Genomic DNA, 18,523 nt, shown 5'->3' with positions numbered 1-18,523 from the left:
GTTCATTAATTCTTCTGAGCTGTGTTACATTAGGGAGAGATTACATCTTCATCGTGATGAAGGCAGTGATATTTGTGAAACACTGCGTGGCAAAATTACACAGCATTTTGGGGCCAAAAGCAGAGGAGGATTTTGTATTCCTGTGATTAGAGCTAGTAAGGGGAACTTACAAATTCTGAAATATTAATATTCTTCAAGAAAGCTGTTGCTGGGGAAGAAGTGGCAGCAAGCATTTAGCTACAGAATACTAATGAAAGTAGCTCTGCACTCCAGAAGTTGCAGGGGAAAAAACACAATTGATTTTATTTGATTTTTTTTTTTTACTTTGAATTCTCCACCCTCCCTGTAAAAAAAAAAAAAAAAAAAAAAAAGAAAGCATTTTTCCCATTTCCATCAACTGCTCTGCTTTTATGCCCTGTCAGGAGAAAATTTCTAGGATGCACACATTGAAATTTGAATGTGACCCTGAATTAATGTCTCTTCCTCTCCTAGAGCATCCTGGAAGCCTTCCCTCCCCAAGGCAGTTACCAGCCCCTGTGACCCCCATAGCAGTCACTGAGAACTTGGGCTGCAAAAGGGACAGGTCTTAAATCACCTTTGCTCCTCTGGAAACTGGTACCTCCTCACACCATTCTGAGTAACACATTCGAGTCACTGAGAGCTGCCACTTCTAGGGGCTTGGCAAAATAGGCTGGCTGCCCTGAGGGAGAAGATGGGCTGTATGAAGAGACAGTGGTTCTGGATGGGGGAGAGGGAGAGAGACTTTTCCTTGGCTCTAGAAGAATATAGACTGAGTAATCTCCAAGTTATAAGTCTTCTTTAGGTCTCTGCCCACAAGGAAGGCTCTCTCCATACCCTGGCCTCTTCCAGCTTTGCCATAAAAAATTGCTCCAGCACAGAGGAATTCTCCAGGACAAGGCAGAGATTGTGAATATGTTAGCTCACCCTGAGCAGCGATTCATCATTGCCAAAGAAATGAAGTACCTGGCACTTGTCACCTACCCTTGAGACTCCTTTCCTACCAGACAAGATTTAAGAGTAAAAAGTTCACCTCACTTATTTTTTGACAGTGAAGAATTACTCATTTGACTACAGTTCAGCAAACTGAAGTTGCAGATTTTCAGGGGTTTCCAAGATCCCCTTTTCCTGAGACACACAGCAGAAGAGAGAACATCACATTTAAGCTTACATTTCCCTCTGAGAACCTACATTTCACCTTGCTCACATCTCATTGCAGGCTCCACTCTCTTGTTTTCTTCTCATGGGACAGGTAAAAATAAAGGTGTTGCTTTTTAATTATCTGTAGGCTGATTTCCTGGTTGTTCTTGCTTCCTAAAAACAGACAAGGTATCGTCACTTTACTCACTTGATGGCCATGTAATGTTTTAAAGCTGATTAGGCTGCCTAATCTTGCTATTCCATTCCATTCAAAATATTATTTAGTAAGATTCTGTTGAAATGCCACTTAATTTATTAATTTCCAAATTACATGAAATATAGAAAAAAAATCTTAACACACATTGTGTTTCTGCTCTAGTCCATACCATTCAAGAGGGAAATCATAAATCCATGCTGATCACTCCAAATCATCTTCATGTTCTTCATGTGTGTGAAAATGTTTTCCAGGATTAGTTGCCTTGAAGCATCTCTTTTCAAGGATGGAGATGAGGCTGACTGGCCTGTAGCTCTGTGGACTTCCATTCTTACCCATAAATGTGAATATTAAGTGATGGTCAAACACTGGAATAGATTGCAGAGAGGTTGTGCATTCTCCCCCAGTGAAAACATTCAAAACCCATGGGGATGTGGCCCTGGGCAACCTGCTCCAGCTGGCCCTGCTTGAGCAGGGGATTGGATGAGGTATCTCCAAAGGCTACTTCCAGGCTCAGTGATTCTGTGATTCAGCCTAAACAACCCCTTTAGTTAGTTGCAGTATAAATCTTGACTATAAATCTTATGTCACATGAAGTACAGATGTACTTCATTAATATTTTAGCAACTGTATTCATTATCATATAAATATGAAACACAGAAACACATTGAATTGTTTTACATAAACACAGGGCATAAACACAATGAATTAAGTCTGGAAGAATGAGCATTAAGAGTATTCAGTGTTTTCTCAGCTACCTTTCTGGATTCATGACATTACCCAGTGCCTGCCTTTACTCCAAGGAGATTCCAGCTGAAAGACATAACAAGACCCAAAAGAAATATGTCCAAAAGCAGAAGACGTCAATACCACTGTATTTGCTACATGATGCATGTACAACTGGATGGTACCTGCAAACCAGCATCTTATTACTTGTGAACTGTCCTCAGAGGCATCTGAAGAGGTGTTCAAAGAGCCTATCTACTTCAGAGAGGTAGCATGAAAATACCAAGGGGCTTGCTTAGCAGGTACTGTTCAACATCCCGGTGATGAATGAAGGATGAGGAGAATGGAAAAGATTTCCTTTCAATGAGAAGTTGAAGCAGCTTGTATTTGATCCAATAGAAAAAGAAGACTAAAAAAATTTGAATTCACAGCATATGCATTAAAAGGCATTTTGTTTCCCGCTGATTCAGGTAGTGGGCCCATGGTGTGAGCTATTATTGGATCACAGCTCACCACTGCTTCCTGCGGCAAGACATTGTCCGGTCCCAAAAGTCATGCTCTTCTATCCTGTGCAGAAGACATCACAGGTGACAGAGGCAGATCCTTTCTGATGCATTTGTGCCCCTCCTGTTGCAACAACCCGTTGCACTGTTTCACAGTGATGCACCCTGTTTCTAAAAGGACCAGCTCCTCCTCCTATCCTCATCAGCTAAAATGCATCTGTGATGTACATATTAATAAATATCCTCATTTTCTCCTGTCCAACTTCCTCAATTTGCATCTGTTCTTTGCTTGTTAACCCTTCACACACTGCTAAATGGGACAGGAGCTCTTTAGAGCAGCTGTCTTTGTTTATCTGGTAGTGTACTACTTAGTACCAAGAGATTTAGTCTCTTCTTTGAACCTCTCATCACAATATAGCAAAATAAAGGAATAATGTTTTTATTTATTTTTTTTATCACTGCCAACAGCATTGTGTTAAAAAAGGCTTTTTTTAATACACATGTACTTTCCTGTAGAATGGCTCTTATGAAATATGTCCTTGTCATTTTTCTGGGACTGTTTAGCAGGAGATGCCAGACAGGTTAATTATTATCATTTATTTGCTTGGGAAAGATCATAAAAGTTGTCTGCAGCAGAAAGCACATACTCCTTGCTGCCAAAAAGCAGATGCTGCATGAATAGAAGCTGGAGAAGACACCTGCTCACGTTGCTGTGATGCTTCTGCCTGCAAGCTAGAACCACCACTCTTAGAAGTGAGCAGAAAATTTATTCACACTGCTTTGTTCTGTCCCTCCCCACTCTGGTGCTAATTTTGGACAGCCACTGAATTTGCGATCTGACCTTTTATTCAGCAAGGGTAGGACAATCCATCAAATCCACGTAACCACAGCAGAACAAGCCTCAGGAAGAGCAGATGGTATCAGACAGAAAGATAAAAGCTCTGAGCATAGTTGTTTTCACAGCTACTGGGCATCCTTGTCCTTTAAACAATCTTTAACCCAAAGCCAGCAGTGCATTTCCACTGTGTAAACATTAACTTCCAGGTCAAAGGGAACATGGGTGTGCATGGGTTAATCACCCACTATTTCACTTCATGTTCCTCCTATTCAAAAATATGACTGAATTTTAAGTTGGTTTGCTCACACAGTCCAGACTTCATTTTGATCTAGTCAAGAAAGAGCATGTGTCTTTATTTATGAGCTTGTCTTGTGTTCAACATCTTTTTGAGAGAAGTCTGTGGTGGTGCAACGAGAACAAACTTCCCTGTGCAATTTCAGTAGGTATGGAACCAGCATTTCTGTGCACTGATAAGGCCAAGGGACACAAGCATCTGTACCTTGGTGATACAATGACAAAGCAGGAAAAAGAAAACACATTTCTGTATTTAATGGTATTTGCAGCAGGTGTTGGCTAAGCAGCTGAACTGCCAAAGTTAGATTTCACAGTCTCTTTGCTGCCATAGAGAGCTCTGAACATCTAAACCACCTTCCTTACAAGTATGCCAAGGACTTGTCCTCAAAGCTATGCTAAAGCACACCTTTCCCAAAGCAACTAATGCTACCCTGGAAAACCCTAAACATTGACAAATCTTCAATTTTTTTTAAAAATCTTTTTTTCCATTAACTATTTCAGGCATCATCACTCTCATTGTTAGGGAGCTACATCTCATTTCAAGACCCATTTAGAGTCAGGTCCTGAATATTGCTGTTCATTGCAGCTTTGCCTGCACAACTGGAAACCCCTTATGCTGTTCACATGGCCGCTGTTAGTGACAGAGACTCTTCTTAATTTCTCCTTTTTGTCCTCATGTACCATAAAGAAATATATTTTCCACACTTACTGATCAGATGTCAGAATAAAAACAGTAGCACAAGTGGATAATAAATAATAATACTTTTGGCTACATGTCACAGGCCCTCACTAGGTGGGAGAGCTTTGCCATTGATACCTGAAATTAAAGACTGGAACTGATTTTATTTTTCTTCCCCTCTTCCACCTGATAACTATGTGATGTTTTTTTCCTAAAATCCCTGTGTGTCTGAGGACCTAACACAGAGTGCTGCAGCAAAGCACACCCTAAGGAAAGCTTTACTTCTGCACACTTCCTGGTAACTTGCCAGCCAGTGACAGGTTCATCAATAATGATAATGGCTTTTGGTCGAAGCAAACTAGTGCACTAAGCCACACACTTGCTCAACCCTACAAAGGAATCAAAGTAAACAGCATTCTCATAAGGAAAGTGAGACAGAAACATGACTTCTAACAAGAGGAGCCGACTAACAAAAGAAATAGGATTAAGGTCCCTTTGCTGAAAAGCAGAAGCAGGTTTTCAATCAGTGAAAACTGTCACCTTGTTATCCACTGAGAAATGAGAACCCAAACCCTGACTTCACCATAGCTGACTGATACTGACTGCAGGCTACGACACAGCAGTTCATCTCTCATTTGTGACAAATGGAGCATATTGTAGCTGCCTCTGCAAATATAATCAATAATGAAAATTTGTATTAAGGTTCCACCCAAAATCCCATTACCGGATAGGTTTCACATGCTTAAAAAGCCAGTGGCATCCTTGCTAAATTTTCCATGTTAAGGACATACTCATATTCATTCTGACTATCCCCCCAGTCATCAAAGTGGTCATAGATCACCCAGAAAGCTCTGACAAGCCCCTTAGGAACAGGGAGGGCTCATGGTTTATTTGCTCTACATTTCAACTGCGTGTGCATGGGAGGTCCAACTCATCTCACATGTACCCGCATGAGACACCTTCACTGACACCTCTGGAACACAGCACCTGGGCACATATTTCAGCCTAGGAAATAACACAGAGACATTGAGTAGCTTGAATTCAAAGAGACTGGGTAACAAAATTTTGATGTGAAATGTGTGTGCATGTAATAGAAACCAGAGACAGAACCAGAGATGACAGAAAATAGAGAAACAGATTTTCAGTGGTACAGCAAGAGAGAAGATGCATGGCAGGGACAAACAGAGAGGAAAACAGGAGAAAAGGGGAAACCAGAGAGCAGAGCATGAAGCACAAAGAGGAGTCTTTGTGACTTCTTGTGATACAGAGGGGTCAGACAGATGGGGAAAATGGGGAAAGAGACACAGTAATTGTGAGAAAGGGAGCTGGAGGAACAGAGAATGAGGTATAGGCAGACAGAGGCAAGACAGACAATAGGGTCACAGGGCATGGAAAGGGTGTGTGTGTGTGCAGAGAAAAGAAAGGTAAAACACATAAAGCAAGCGTGACACAGAAAAGTTGTCTGGTGTCTGTCCCTGAAGGTGCAAATGAACCATTTTTGGGCAGCTGAAACAGGTAAGGTGGAAAAGTAATGTAACTAAGTCCAGCTGCTCACATACTCTTGGTTCTGACAAGTAGCTGGAACTTCCTGCAAAGATAAATGTAATATCATCAACATGCACAACTCCACTACACATCACCTTGTCCTAAGAAGGAAAAAATATACCTAATTGTGGTTACCTGCTGAGATCTAAACAAATAACTTATTCTGGGCTAGAGACCTACTTTGAAACATGCAGACAGGTGAGCTGCAGCCAGGGATTTGGCCACTCTAAAGACACCACAGGGTGAAAGAGGAAACAGCACTACAGCTTGCTTGTTCTGCTCTGCAGTTCCTTAGGAACCTGAGGGAGCCCAGACCTGGTTACCCTAAGACTGCACCTGACCTTGAGAAAACAATTCCAGCTTTCATTGTCAAAGGATCAGAGACAGACATTACTGCTGTCACGAGCTGCACAGCTCAGACATACATTCTTTATTATGAATATTTTGGTACCTTGTTTTTTCTGGTTGTAAAATAACTGTAAATTAACAACATATTTCACACAAGCATCTAAAAACTTACCGCATTCATGTCTACAAATGCTCTCAGACCTTTCTGGAAATGGCCTAAGGAAAAGCAAAGTGTCCGTATTTTTAAAAAGTTTGACTGGTGCCCCCAGCTGTCACTTTTGTGCCTGATTAGTGGCAGTAGGCAGGTTTCCATTTACTTCCAAGCAGCTGCCAGAAGAGCTGCAGGCAGAGGTAATCCAGAGACTGCAGAACTCTGCTCCCTGTCAATTTCACACCGGCATTTTACTTTCTTCTATCCCCATTTATTATTAATCTCTATTTATATCTAACTCCAGCTCTTAGTTAGCCTTTGCCAGAGGCTTAACCATTAGAGGTGACTGTGAGGAAGGAGTGGAAAGAATGTGCCATAAATCAGGCTTTTACCACTTCATGGAATTCTAGCAAGGTGAGAAACCGTGCAAAGCTTGGGTTATTTAGGAAAACAAGACCCTGTACAGGAGATCAGACGAGATCAGTCTCCTTTATTCTTAGTGCTAACTATGTAAAGGAAACATCCATATCACAGAACTCTCCTCCTAATCATGCTCAGTTCCTACTAAGCTTTATATCCCTTCTAAATTTCTATCCATTCTAATTCAGAGGATGTTCTTACATTTCATGTTTTCTGAATCCACTAAGTCCTCAGTAGGACCATGTCACATTTGTTCCAAATAAGCACTGTATAAAAACATACTTTCTCCATCAGTTTTCAATGGATTGCCTTTTAATTTAATATAAAAAACAAGACCATAATCAATTATGAAAAGATTAACAGGAGAACCTGATTTACTTTGCCCTCTCCAAAGTAAACAATTTTAATTTAAGCAGCAGAACTAACACCAGTTGTTTTCTACTAATGATTTTCTTTTTAAGGCTTCAAATCTTTTTTTCATATCTTGCCTATTGCTTTTATCCCTTTTGAATAGGGATGAACAGTGTGCTCTAGGTGAAACAACACTCCATTCATTTAATGAAGGCATTATATTATTTTCCAGACCACTCCTTACCCATTGTTATGTTTTGCTCACTTGTTTTGGTCACTTTAACGCACATGAGAGGCCCACTCAGCATCATCCTTCCTTCAGAGGTAAAATGAATGCAAATCATTGCAAAGACTGTCCATAAGTTTTCCAAATGGAGTCAAGGATGTCACATATACGTGTTGTGTATGATGAAGTTTCCCACAGCAGTGTGAGAGGCATTGGACTTATTGCACACTTTCCCCAGAAGTTCCCATAGATCCAGATGGTCTGCAATCCTAAGAAATACTCTAGGCTCCAGGTTAGGTTTTTGGAAAACCTCTCCCAAGTCTTTTCCAGCAAGAGAAGCTTCAGCAGGCTAGCCAGCTGTAATATCATTTTACTCTGCTTTACAGAACCATTACTGTCCTTGAGCACCCAGTCAGAATGGGAATGTCATTAGGAACTCAGAGAAGTCATCTTCCACTTCTTCAGTGCTCAGTCATAATGAAGGCTCTTCAGCGTTCCTCCTCCAAACCTCTTCCTTTCAGAGAAGCCAGGAATCTAGAGGCAGGGAAGACAAGTTGTCATGTCAGAATCAGCAGGAGCTCCCTCTAGCCCACGCTGTTACCAAGCCAACTGCAACATCTTCCATGCCATCTCCAGAATCAGGGCCACAGTGCTTCAGCTGACTGCTAGAGGAGCACCACTAATTAAACACTGCACAACTTCACTACAGCTCATCTGTTCTGTGGGGCTCCTTAAGACTTTTTGGCAAGGGAAATTGAAAGCATCAATCCTAACCCAGTTAATGACAGATTTCAAAGCCTGTATTTCTCCCCACATTCAAGTGCATACTACATTTTTCCTCAGTTCATTTTTAAAACTATAAAACAATAGAAACCAATCCCTATCAAAGAGCTGTTGAGGCTTTATGCCTTCAAACCTGGGCAGCCACACTTCACAGGCAGTTGAAAGTGCAGTTTTATCAATGGCTGAAAGCTTAAAGAAAACCATTGGGATAGAAACAGCTGCAATAATACAAAGGATTAGCAATCCTGCTTTTGCAGCCCATCTGCAGACACTGCTTACACAGTGACAATGGATGTCTACAAAGAAAATCGACTTGAAACCATCAGAAGCTTCTCTGGCTTTAACAGTATTTCAGACAGATTTTCAATCCAGTGCATCTGTGAATCACCTAAAGAAAGTGATATCCTGCTTTCTAATACTGCATATCTACCCTATTGGCACCATAAAACTATTTGATTACAGGCCAGAGTAACTTTTACCTTACTCACTACACACAAGCATTAACAGCAAATCCAGCAGTCACACCCTCCCCAAAAAATTCCACACTTTCATAGGAAATACGGTCTATTAAAATGAAGGAAATCAACAAAGCCCTACAAATCATGCCAGAAGAACATGGACATGGGTATGGATGGTATGGGACAAAAACATAATCTACAATTCACAGCAGATTGCAGAGGTTACACTTCACTGGTAAGCAGAGAGCTGAAGAGGTTTCCCAAAATATAAGACCACTAAAAACTCCACAGATTAAATTTACTTGGGGTTTTCAGGCCCAAAACTCAAACAGATATGCAATGTATTCACTAAGGTACTGGTTTATTCACCTCTGAAAAGTAATCATCTCTAAGGATCAATTCACACAGATTTTGTACAGTTTCACCTCATGAAAACTGCTTTGGGAATTTAAAGAGGAAAAATGCAATCATTATAAGTAAAAGGTACCTGAACACCATAGGTAAAAAGTTATCTGTTTTAGCACTTTTTACATCAAAGTCACTAATTAAGAGTAACAATTATTTATTTATTACAAATCTGATTGAAGTTGTAGCTATGAGCAATTTGAAACTTATTATTCTTTTCATCCTGAAGAAGTTTATAACAGAAATACCTCAAGACACGAAAGATCATAGTGACCTATTGTAGAAAACCCACAAACAAACTGGTAAGAGTAACATTAAGTTGATAACTTCAATGGATAACATTAAGAGGTTGTACTGAAGTCTCTATTTCCAATTTGGATTTTGCTTCTTTAAACATGACTATTTGCTATTTATGATTTGTTTTAAGCTTGTGAGCTCCTGTCAGGGCAGTAGACAGTCATCAGCGGGCTGCAATCTTTGGCACAAAGCCAAAAGGAATGTATAGTTAATCCCTGGCTAGCCACTAAATAGGATCAAATAATAAAAATCTTACATCATGCATCAAAGGCAACCAGCACACAAGCAGGTTTCTGCATTAAGGTATTATTCCCATGAAAGGGAAACTTCCTTTCAGTAAAATGTCGGGGGGAGAGGGGAAGACATCATGCAGAACCGAAAGAGGCAAAAGTGAATTTATTTTTAAAAGGCACTACAAAAGCCAAAGAAAGGAAGCATTTTGTAATCTGTGACTACTTTCTCCCGCTCTCCCCAAGGGGCTTTCAGCACAGCTACCTCTAACACTGTACAGGTGTGACTGTACTTCAGAGATGCTTTTCATGGTAATTTGCAACACCTTTACATATGGTAAATGCAACTTCACTACTCCCTGCACTGTAGACTGCACATGGGGAGGTGGGGGGCACAAAAGCTGAAGTGGCCTGCCAAAACCAGAAGTAATTTTGCTAGTACTTCCCCAACTGGCTGAAAACAGTTAGTTCAGTCCTTTAGGAATGAATTACAAGCTGATACCATACTGCCATTTTCCTTGTGGCTCCACTGAGTCTCTGGAAACTACCTCTATAAAACATAAAATCTAGTTCCAGCTGTGGAAAAAAAAAAAAAAAAAAAAAAAAAGCCTTTTCATTGACCTTCAGGATAGCATCTATGGCCTAAATCTGCAATCAAGCAGCCTGAAGCTGACAGAGCTGAAAGAAATAATATTTTCCCATTTTACCTCATTCTTCCAACTTCTACCATGTTAGCATACTTAAGTATTTCACTGCCAATCACCTTACAGACAAATACTTCAGCTGACACAAGTCAGCTATTCTTCTCTCTAGCCTTACCAGCTGTGCTCCCACAGCTATAAGAATTCAATTACCAGCACAGATTGTCATTTAGGTTGCACAAAGCTCATGTTTTAAAGAGGACTGTGTCAGCAGTTCACATTACACAAGGAGAAATGAAACAAAAGAGGAGGAAAAGTGACAAACCTGATTGCCATCTCTTAAGAAGTATCTCTTCTCTATGACCTGGGAACAACAGAGAATGATCTTAGCTTGCACAGCATATGCATAACCTCAGATTGGAAACCAACACTTCACACATGAGCACTGAAACTCATGGCTAACTGCGACAAGGTCTGACCCCACATCTCTGCTCTGGGCCTACGGCTTTATTAGTGCAATGCTCAAGCACATACAGCAGTTGCCACCTGCAGTCATTCTTAAGACAAGCTGTCTAAGCTGTCTAATTATCCTCAACTTCAACACAGTTAATTTAGTTAGCCCTCCTGGGAAAAGGAGGTGATGGTTTGTGTGTCTCCTGTTTCAGAGTCAGTTACTGGCATTCCCTCTCTGTAGGGATAGTGGTTCCTACTACTGCACAGTAGCCCCACTATGCTATCTTTGCCCAGGGCATGTTTAAAACAGAATTCCTTCTCTCATTTGCACAGTGGACCTTAATGGTCTCCTTATCAGTAAGGGAAAGTAATATTCTTAAGTAATTTCTTAATTCCTAAAGGCTGCTTTAACTAGGATCAGCAGAGCTAACCAGTCTTATATATCCCCACATTACTACCTCAGAACACTGCAACCCCTCTGGTCTGCCAGACAACTTCAAAAGCATAAGCAAAGTGTCTTTGCACATTTATGAGCTCTTTTTCACTGCTCTATGCAGGTCAGGAACTGTATCTTCAAGCAGATCAGCTACCTCCTATAGGGTTCCAACACCAGATCAATCTTTGGCCTCCTCACACCTGACTTGAACCAACTCAGAGAGTGGCATGTGAAAGGAGCAGCTTAAACTGTTGTTCATGCTCAAATCCCAGACAGCACTGATGCACAGGATAATAAAACATCATTTCATTGACTTACCTTATCAAAAAACCTGCTTAGTTTGACAGCATTGGATGAACCTGCAGCCAGGTAACGAGGATTGGTGCAGTCCTAGAACACCCAAAATACAACAATAAACCAAGCACAAGGAAATCAGTGCAAGGAAGCCAAACACAAGGAAATGAACATACCCTTTCCCCTGACACACACCATCAGCGAGGGAAAACAATGGATCTGCTGATTTCTGCTCCACAGTCACTTCAGAGAAAAGACTAACTCTTCTGTGAATCAGCTGCAGAATTCCAAGCAGCTCCCCATATGCTCCACATCTTCCTTCTACCACCAGCTATACAGTCAGGCAGTGATTTGTACAGGCTACACCTGAGACTGGGAGTGTGTATACAAGCATTCACACAGCACATGTGTATTTTTACACTCATAGATCTATATGAAGTCATCTTCATGTTTCAAAGACAGTCTATGTCAGAGCTATGAACAAGAAAAAGAAAATTTAACTCCCAACCAATAATTCTAAGCTTAAGTGACCTTTTCTAATACCCATTACATCTCCCTGTAGCGAAACAAAGATACTGTTTCATCGAGCAAGGGGCACAACCAACCAAAATGTGAATGACTGGCACTATCAGAAATATCTCCAAAATAAAAAAAAAAATTATTACAACATCTTTACTTACTAAAAATTGGACCCACTACCATATGAAAGACAAACAACAGTGATGACACGGATACTAACCAAATTTATCTCTTCAGCATTGAAATCCTCAGCCAAGAATGCTGTTCTGGTCAAAACTTCATTCCTCTTAGTTTCTGGGATCTGATCCAGTTTTGTTCCTATTACCAGCAGTGGGATCTGGTTATCACTAAACTGTTCACGGTCATAGTCACTGATGGGGGAAACAAATACGATCCTGAGTGAGGCAATGGCCATGTAAATGGGCACAAGTACAACATCACCTCCCCTGTGCCCCTCAAAAAACAGTAATTTATTTATTAATGTCCATTTATCTAAGTTAAAATGTGCAATACCTTTAAATTAAGGAAGGGCTTCTGAATCTAAGTCACTACATAGGAATCCAAGCTTCAGTCATTCTCCTTAGCTAGGATAATCACTTGTCTGTCACTTTTACTTAAACCAAGCTTTCTAGCAAGTAATTTTACAACCAACAGCAACAACTTGAGCAAGGAATTACTAGTGGCTGAACATCTGTCCTTGACAGAAGTTAAACTTTTGAAAATTAGAACAGTTGTGAAGAATCTGCCTGTGGAGACACTGGAGAATTTTGCAGTTTATACCATGCAAATCCTCTTTCCCATCTCCTATGTTTCTACAGAAACACCTGTGTACCAGAACAGGAAGATGAACAATTTATATTCTTCCCACAAGAAGCTACTCCTCGTTATTGCCTTCCTGCTCATGTGTGAGGTTTAGCAATGATTTTAAAACCTCCTTGACTAGATGGATGACAGGAGCACAGAGGTACAGGAGGAAATCCTCGACAAGGTGTTGGAGAGCTAATTACAAACATGATGTTTAAGCAGAGTTTTTTAAGCTCTTGTAGTTAGCCACACTCCTAAAATAATTCCCCCATCACCCAAACCAAAAATGTATGAAGTGAACTTCCTCAGTCTTGGTGCATGGAGAGAATGCCTCTTTGCCCAGACACATCACCCCATGACATTTGCTGTACAATGGCATCTCTCAGTACAGGCAGAGAAATCTTGAGATAACAGAGACTGGACCCACTTTCACAGAGACCTCAGACAAATAAAGGATGCAGTAAACATCTTTTCTCTTAAAGCAAGGTCTCTGCCACTCAGTTTGGGAATCTGCTGTCAGAATTTCCTGACTGGCAGTATAAAAGAAAAAGAACAATCAACAATCAACTTTATTTGATATTCCCCATTTCTTTCTTTCTTTCTTCCAAATCTAACCACATCTACTTTCCTGTGGAGACCAAGTAGCCTTAGAGATGAACAAAGATTTCTACAACTGCTTGGAATTACCGTGTCTGAGCTCTGCACATATGTTTTTGACTCACCCATTTGTCACGAGAACTCCTGTTGGAGCAACATCTCTGTTGAGTGCTTCCAAAGACCAGCGATACAAATTCTGGGATGATTTCTTGTTGGTCAAGTCATGCACTAAAATTATCCCTAGAGTGAAAGACAAGACAGCAAGGTGCCATTTAAAGATACATATTCTCTTCATTATCTTACCAAAATGACACCTGCAGGTTCCCAGATATCTGAGAATGAAGTAAGGGATGTATAACCAGTTCAGTTACAGTGAGTAAGTAAGGTTGAAAATATCAGGATGCAACAGGATTTTTAAAGCTGCTTATCAAGAATTGGCTAAGAGCTAAGAAAAACTCACTTGAAAGCAGGAAACAAACAACCACCTCAGAGTTTAATCTGCAAAAGGCTCACAGGCATTCACTGATTCTGTCTACTTCTCGTGATACTGCTCTTCTATATTACTGCAGCAGAAAATTTATCCTTTCTCTGGTAAACCTAATTATTTTTTGTCGAACCATCTATAAAGTCTAAAGGCTTTTTCTTTGTTTTAAAATAGTTCAGAGACTACTGCTTTCAAGAATTAATGCTATACATTTGGGGAGGTATCCAAAGGGGAAATAGACACTGATAAAATTTCAGAGACCACTAAATGGCTGGTAGAAGCATGAATTAATAAGATTTATTGTACTTAAGATTAGGTTTCTAGCATTTTTCATTACCATGAGCCTTCAAAATATAAATTCTGAGAGAGAGTCAAGCTTCCTAGCTGTGCTATTAACAGACACCCACTTCTGATAACCACAGTTCCTAACTCAATTACCAACTCCTGCTAGCAAATTTCTTCTATTTATTCACACCTTCTGCAAAATGTGGAATGTTCCCACTTCCTCCAGACTTCAAACTACCACCAATTCAAGAACAAAATGGAATGATACCCCTTATCTGCATCAGGATTCATTCTCAAAACACTTCACAGCCTATAGGTAGAAAAAACTGACTAATTTAGTCTTTCACCTTAACTCCCAGAGGTGCCACCCACTGTACACACTATGAACAAACCACATTTCCACAGTACCCCACATGACTGTGCACAGACTCTCCCATGAGAGCTCCCAGCATATCACAGCTATATCCCTATTTCAAAGCATTTATCTGACTTACAGTATAAAAAGGCAACTCTGCTGGGTGTCCACCCCCAGTTGAGAGAGAAAATGCCTGATACAACGTAACTTGGCCTACAGCGACAGATCCAGAGGTGCTGCTGCACAACCTGTGAGAAACACTCTGCACCTCCACACACTCTCCCTCATTTATGTCTTTGATTGGTCAGCTCCCTTATCTGCTTCACCTAAAAACTGCACAGTTAATTGCACCAGCAGAAAAAGTCTGTCAACATCTAAAAAGAGCAGGCAATGACCAAACACTCAAGGAAATGCTCCTCCCACAACAAGGTGTGCAAGCCAAAGCCTTACTGCCCAGTCACTGTCCTCAGCTGTAACAGTCCCCACACCAGGTGGAGAGTCAGCAAAGAAGATCTGTGGATAATCCAAAACCAAACTGTACCCAGCCTTGTCAACAACCTGGCAGCCTGCACAGCTGCTGCCACAACCAAACACTGACTCGTTTTCAGAGCACTGAAAGCCCAGAAAGCACAAGCAGTCAGGCAGAAGGAATGCATTCATCTTCTCTTCTTAAATTAGGTCAAGCAGAGGCAATTTGTGAAACAAGCTCTAATGGAGAAATTAATCTAATGAAAGAAACAAGACCCAAGGTTAACTACCAAAGTCAACACTCTTCATATGCGAGCTGTCTAATTAGTATCTTTTGGGCAGTGGAGATAAATAACTCTATTTTAATGTCATCAATTATAATTCAGATGTACAAGTCCAAGATTTCATTTCCTAATGGGCTGTTCTAAGGTATTTCCAAGTCTGACCCACACTTCCTGGCACGCTGTAGATTTGGTATCAAAAAGAAATCAATTTTTTTTCATATACCAAACAGCCTTGCTTTGAGGGCACAACTCAACTCAAGTCTTATATACAGAAATATGGTTAACAGTATAAGGAGGAGGCATCTGATACACATCTATTTTTAGTAAACTATCCTGAGATGATGAAAAGTAACAACTGAAATACTGCACTGTTATGTTTATAATCTCTTATTTGCTCTTGTTAAAGACACAGATGAATTACCAGGCCTTTAAGACAATATCTCAACAGAAGGCACAAAATACTACTTTCTACATATGCAGCAAGTTGCAAGATTCTTAAAACTCTTAAGAACTCTTAAAAACAAGTTGGTAAGTTAAATGACCAGAGGCAAGATGGCTATCAGCATATGCCAATTTCATGTGAGACAGCTCAAATTTGCCAGGGTAGGAACAGGGTAACTATCAAAGTTCATAAAAATTTAAGTAATCATTTCTCTGCTGTAAGTTTTACAACTGAACAGACAAGAAAATATAAATAATAATAAAAAAATCTTAAAAAAAATATAAATCATATTTCTGCAGTATATCAGACCTGGAAAGGTGAAGGCAACCACTGCACCCTCAAAGCCTCCCTGCTGTGTCAGCTGCACAAGACTGAAGGGAAAAGCTGGTAGAGCTCATCTGCAGAGGTTTACCTCAAATACATGCCATTCACAACTGAATCCATAAAATTCTGCCTATGAATGGTACCAGGTTTTTTCCTGTAGAAATCAGGAAGGAGAACAATGTAGCCTTCACCCAGGCTGCCTGGAACTCTGCCCCAGAACCAAGAGACAGCTTCTAACATAAACAGAAGTAAAAGCATATTTACACCAAGCAAACTTACCATTCAGCAAATTATAGAACACTGCTCGTGTACTTTTCACACTGGTGGCACTGCCCACGGAACCTCCAACATCCCACAGCTCAATGTAATAGGTCTTCTCTTCTGGAGTTCCTTCTTTGTAGTCATGGATCTGACGAAAAATTCACATCATACATAACTACAGCACATGTCACAGGAGCTCATCCACATGACACACTTTCAGCTGGAAGGATTGTTGCACTTGGATAGAAATTTGGAAATTCTCATGCTGACACTGCTTCAAACCTCTCCAGTGAAGAGAGATGGAATGAGTCAAGCAGCAGCCACTGGACACCACAGATGAAGACCACCATCGCATGTGAGATGAAGCCTGGTGAGTACACAGGGAGCATCCTTTGCTTCTCAGTATTAACAAGCCAAACATCTCATGATGTGCTTGGACACAGCGTTTTGCTAAAGAAAATGTAATAATTAAGGACTTGACCTCCTACAGTTGTTAAAACCCACATGGCAGCACTGCAAGAATATTAACACGGGTGACAGACCTGGATTCCAGCTAACCACATCTTTTTCCTACCCAAATTCTGACATCTCAACTGAATTAATCAACAACTTCTGCCCTCAGATCTGCTGAGTACTTTTGCTCCACAATCAAACAGGACTGCCATGCTCCTCTCCTCAGATTTTGGAAATACCTTCCTAACCTAGGGCAATGCATTTCAAGGAGAATGCAGCAAAGAGTGATGAAGGAAAAAAACATTTATCAATGTCCCATGAGGACTGCAGGCTGGGCCAAAGAACTGCTGGAGGAACATCCTCATTCTTCCCACAGCAAGTCCTGCAGCAAGCAGTCAGGAGAAGCAACCCCATGGTCACAACTGTCACCAAAACCCAGGAAATAAACTCTCTAACCCAGTTAGGTTAGAAAATCAACTCTAATTTATTCAGCACTGAGGTACATGAGTTGCACTTCACCAAATGTGTACATCAGTCACCAAAACTTACAACTACTTACACATTTTGGTAAACAAAGGAATTAGTGTTCACTGGCTTACAAGTTATGCAGTTCTCTCCATTAATTAGTATTCTGTCTTCTATTAGTTATTGATTTCTCACTTCTCATGCTAACTAGCCCACATTTTCACCCTTTTTGTTATTTTTTTCCCAGATAGAGAGAGTCTTATTGTCTTTGTTAGTTTCTTCTTCAGCTCTGCTTTCTGTAACACGCCTTTGTAGTTTATAAATTCTGCATTCCTGGTGTCCAGGTCTGAACAATAAATTTCTCCTTTTAGTTTCTTCACCCAGGTCTAAGAGCACTGAAATATGTCAGGCCCTAAATTTTAATTTGTTTTTCTCACACATGAATATCACCCCAAGCTTTCCTGTGCTCCCACAACCTAAACAAGCAAACTGTTTTTCCCCACTGTGTTTGACTGACAACTTGGCTGTTCCTTGCCTGTTTCTCAAGGAACCGGCCACCTTGTGACTTGTAACATGCCAGTGGCCACTGCAGCCACTAAAGTGGCTACGAGTGACAAATATCTTGTCTGATTGTGACAACCTTGCAAAGTCAAAACTTGCTTACACAAGTGCTTGGCTCGCATTTGACGCTACTTGCATCAGAAGATTAAGCCCTCAGCAAAACACATGATCAAAGTACACCTCTTTCTAGGCCATTAAGTAATTAAAATAAAAAGTCAAGGCCCTTCCCTTACACGTCAGGCTCAGGGCCACCAAGAGGCCGTGCACGTCACCTACTCGCACATCCACGGAGCAGCCCACTGTCCAGGACGGGTTTCCCAGCACCTGGTTGTGGCACAAGAGATGAACGAGCGACGATTTTCCGACACCTGCAAAGCGCACAGAGAGAGAACAACTCCTGTGAGGCAGTGCCAGGGTTACAGGTGGCGAGGCCGGGAGCAGCACTGAGTGAACGCGGGCGGTCCCGGCCCCTCAGGGGGTAACGGGGAGGGCGGCGAGGACCAGATCCGCAAGGAGCGGTCCCGGCACAGACAGCCTGGGGACACAGACTCACCGGAGTCACCCAACACCAGCACCTTGACCCTGTCCAGAGCCGCCATCTTTACCCAGCCTAGCAACAACACCCAGCCACCGGGGTGCCCGCCAATCGCGGCGCGTGTTCTTGCCTCTTCTCTAAGCCTATTGGCTGTCTGCTCCAGCGGCAGGGGCGACTTTCACTTCTGATTGGTTTATCCCCGTGAGGGCGGGAAGGCGCGGTTCTGTCCGAGCAGG

General features: G+C 41.2%; 1 protein-coding gene across 1 annotated transcript; it reads right to left on the bottom strand.

Moving 5' to 3' along the window:
* Positions 1-3,183: 3,183 nt before the first annotated feature.
* On the bottom strand, positions 3,184-18,410 carry RABL3 (RAB, member of RAS oncogene family like 3). The gene is made up of 8 exons (XM_058829991.1): positions 18,306-18,410; positions 18,029-18,120; positions 16,292-16,421; positions 13,496-13,610; positions 12,190-12,340; positions 11,475-11,546; positions 10,593-10,631; positions 3,184-7,987 (listed from the first exon to the last, which is right to left on the bottom strand). Exons 1-8 carry the CDS (start codon positions 18,349-18,351, stop codon positions 7,922-7,924), a joined length of 711 nt encoding a protein of 236 aa, XP_058685974.1. The 5' UTR covers positions 18,352-18,410; the 3' UTR covers positions 3,184-7,921.
* Between the last annotated feature and the right edge of the window lie 113 nt (positions 18,411-18,523).

Source organism: Poecile atricapillus, chromosome 1 (genome assembly GCF_030490865.1).
Source record: "Poecile atricapillus isolate bPoeAtr1 chromosome 1, bPoeAtr1.hap1, whole genome shotgun sequence".
Lineage (NCBI taxonomy): Eukaryota > Metazoa > Chordata > Aves > Passeriformes > Paridae > Poecile > Poecile atricapillus.
This window is presented reverse-complemented; position numbering and strand designations above follow the sequence as displayed.

Bases quoted from the DNA above. Each gene is read 5' to 3' on its own strand.
- RABL3 (XM_058829991.1), bottom strand. From the start codon at position 18,351: ATGGCGGCTCTGGACAGGGTCAAGGTGCTGGTGTTGGGTGACTCCG. The intron at 16,422-18,028 runs GTAGGTGACGTG...ATTTTTCGTCAG, and splicing joins GCTGCTCCGTGGATGTGCGA to ATCCATGACTACAAAGAAGG. The intron at 11,547-12,189 runs GTTAGTATCCGT...TGGGTGTTCTAG, and splicing joins ATGCTGAAGAGATAAATTTG to GACTGCACCAATCCTCGTTA.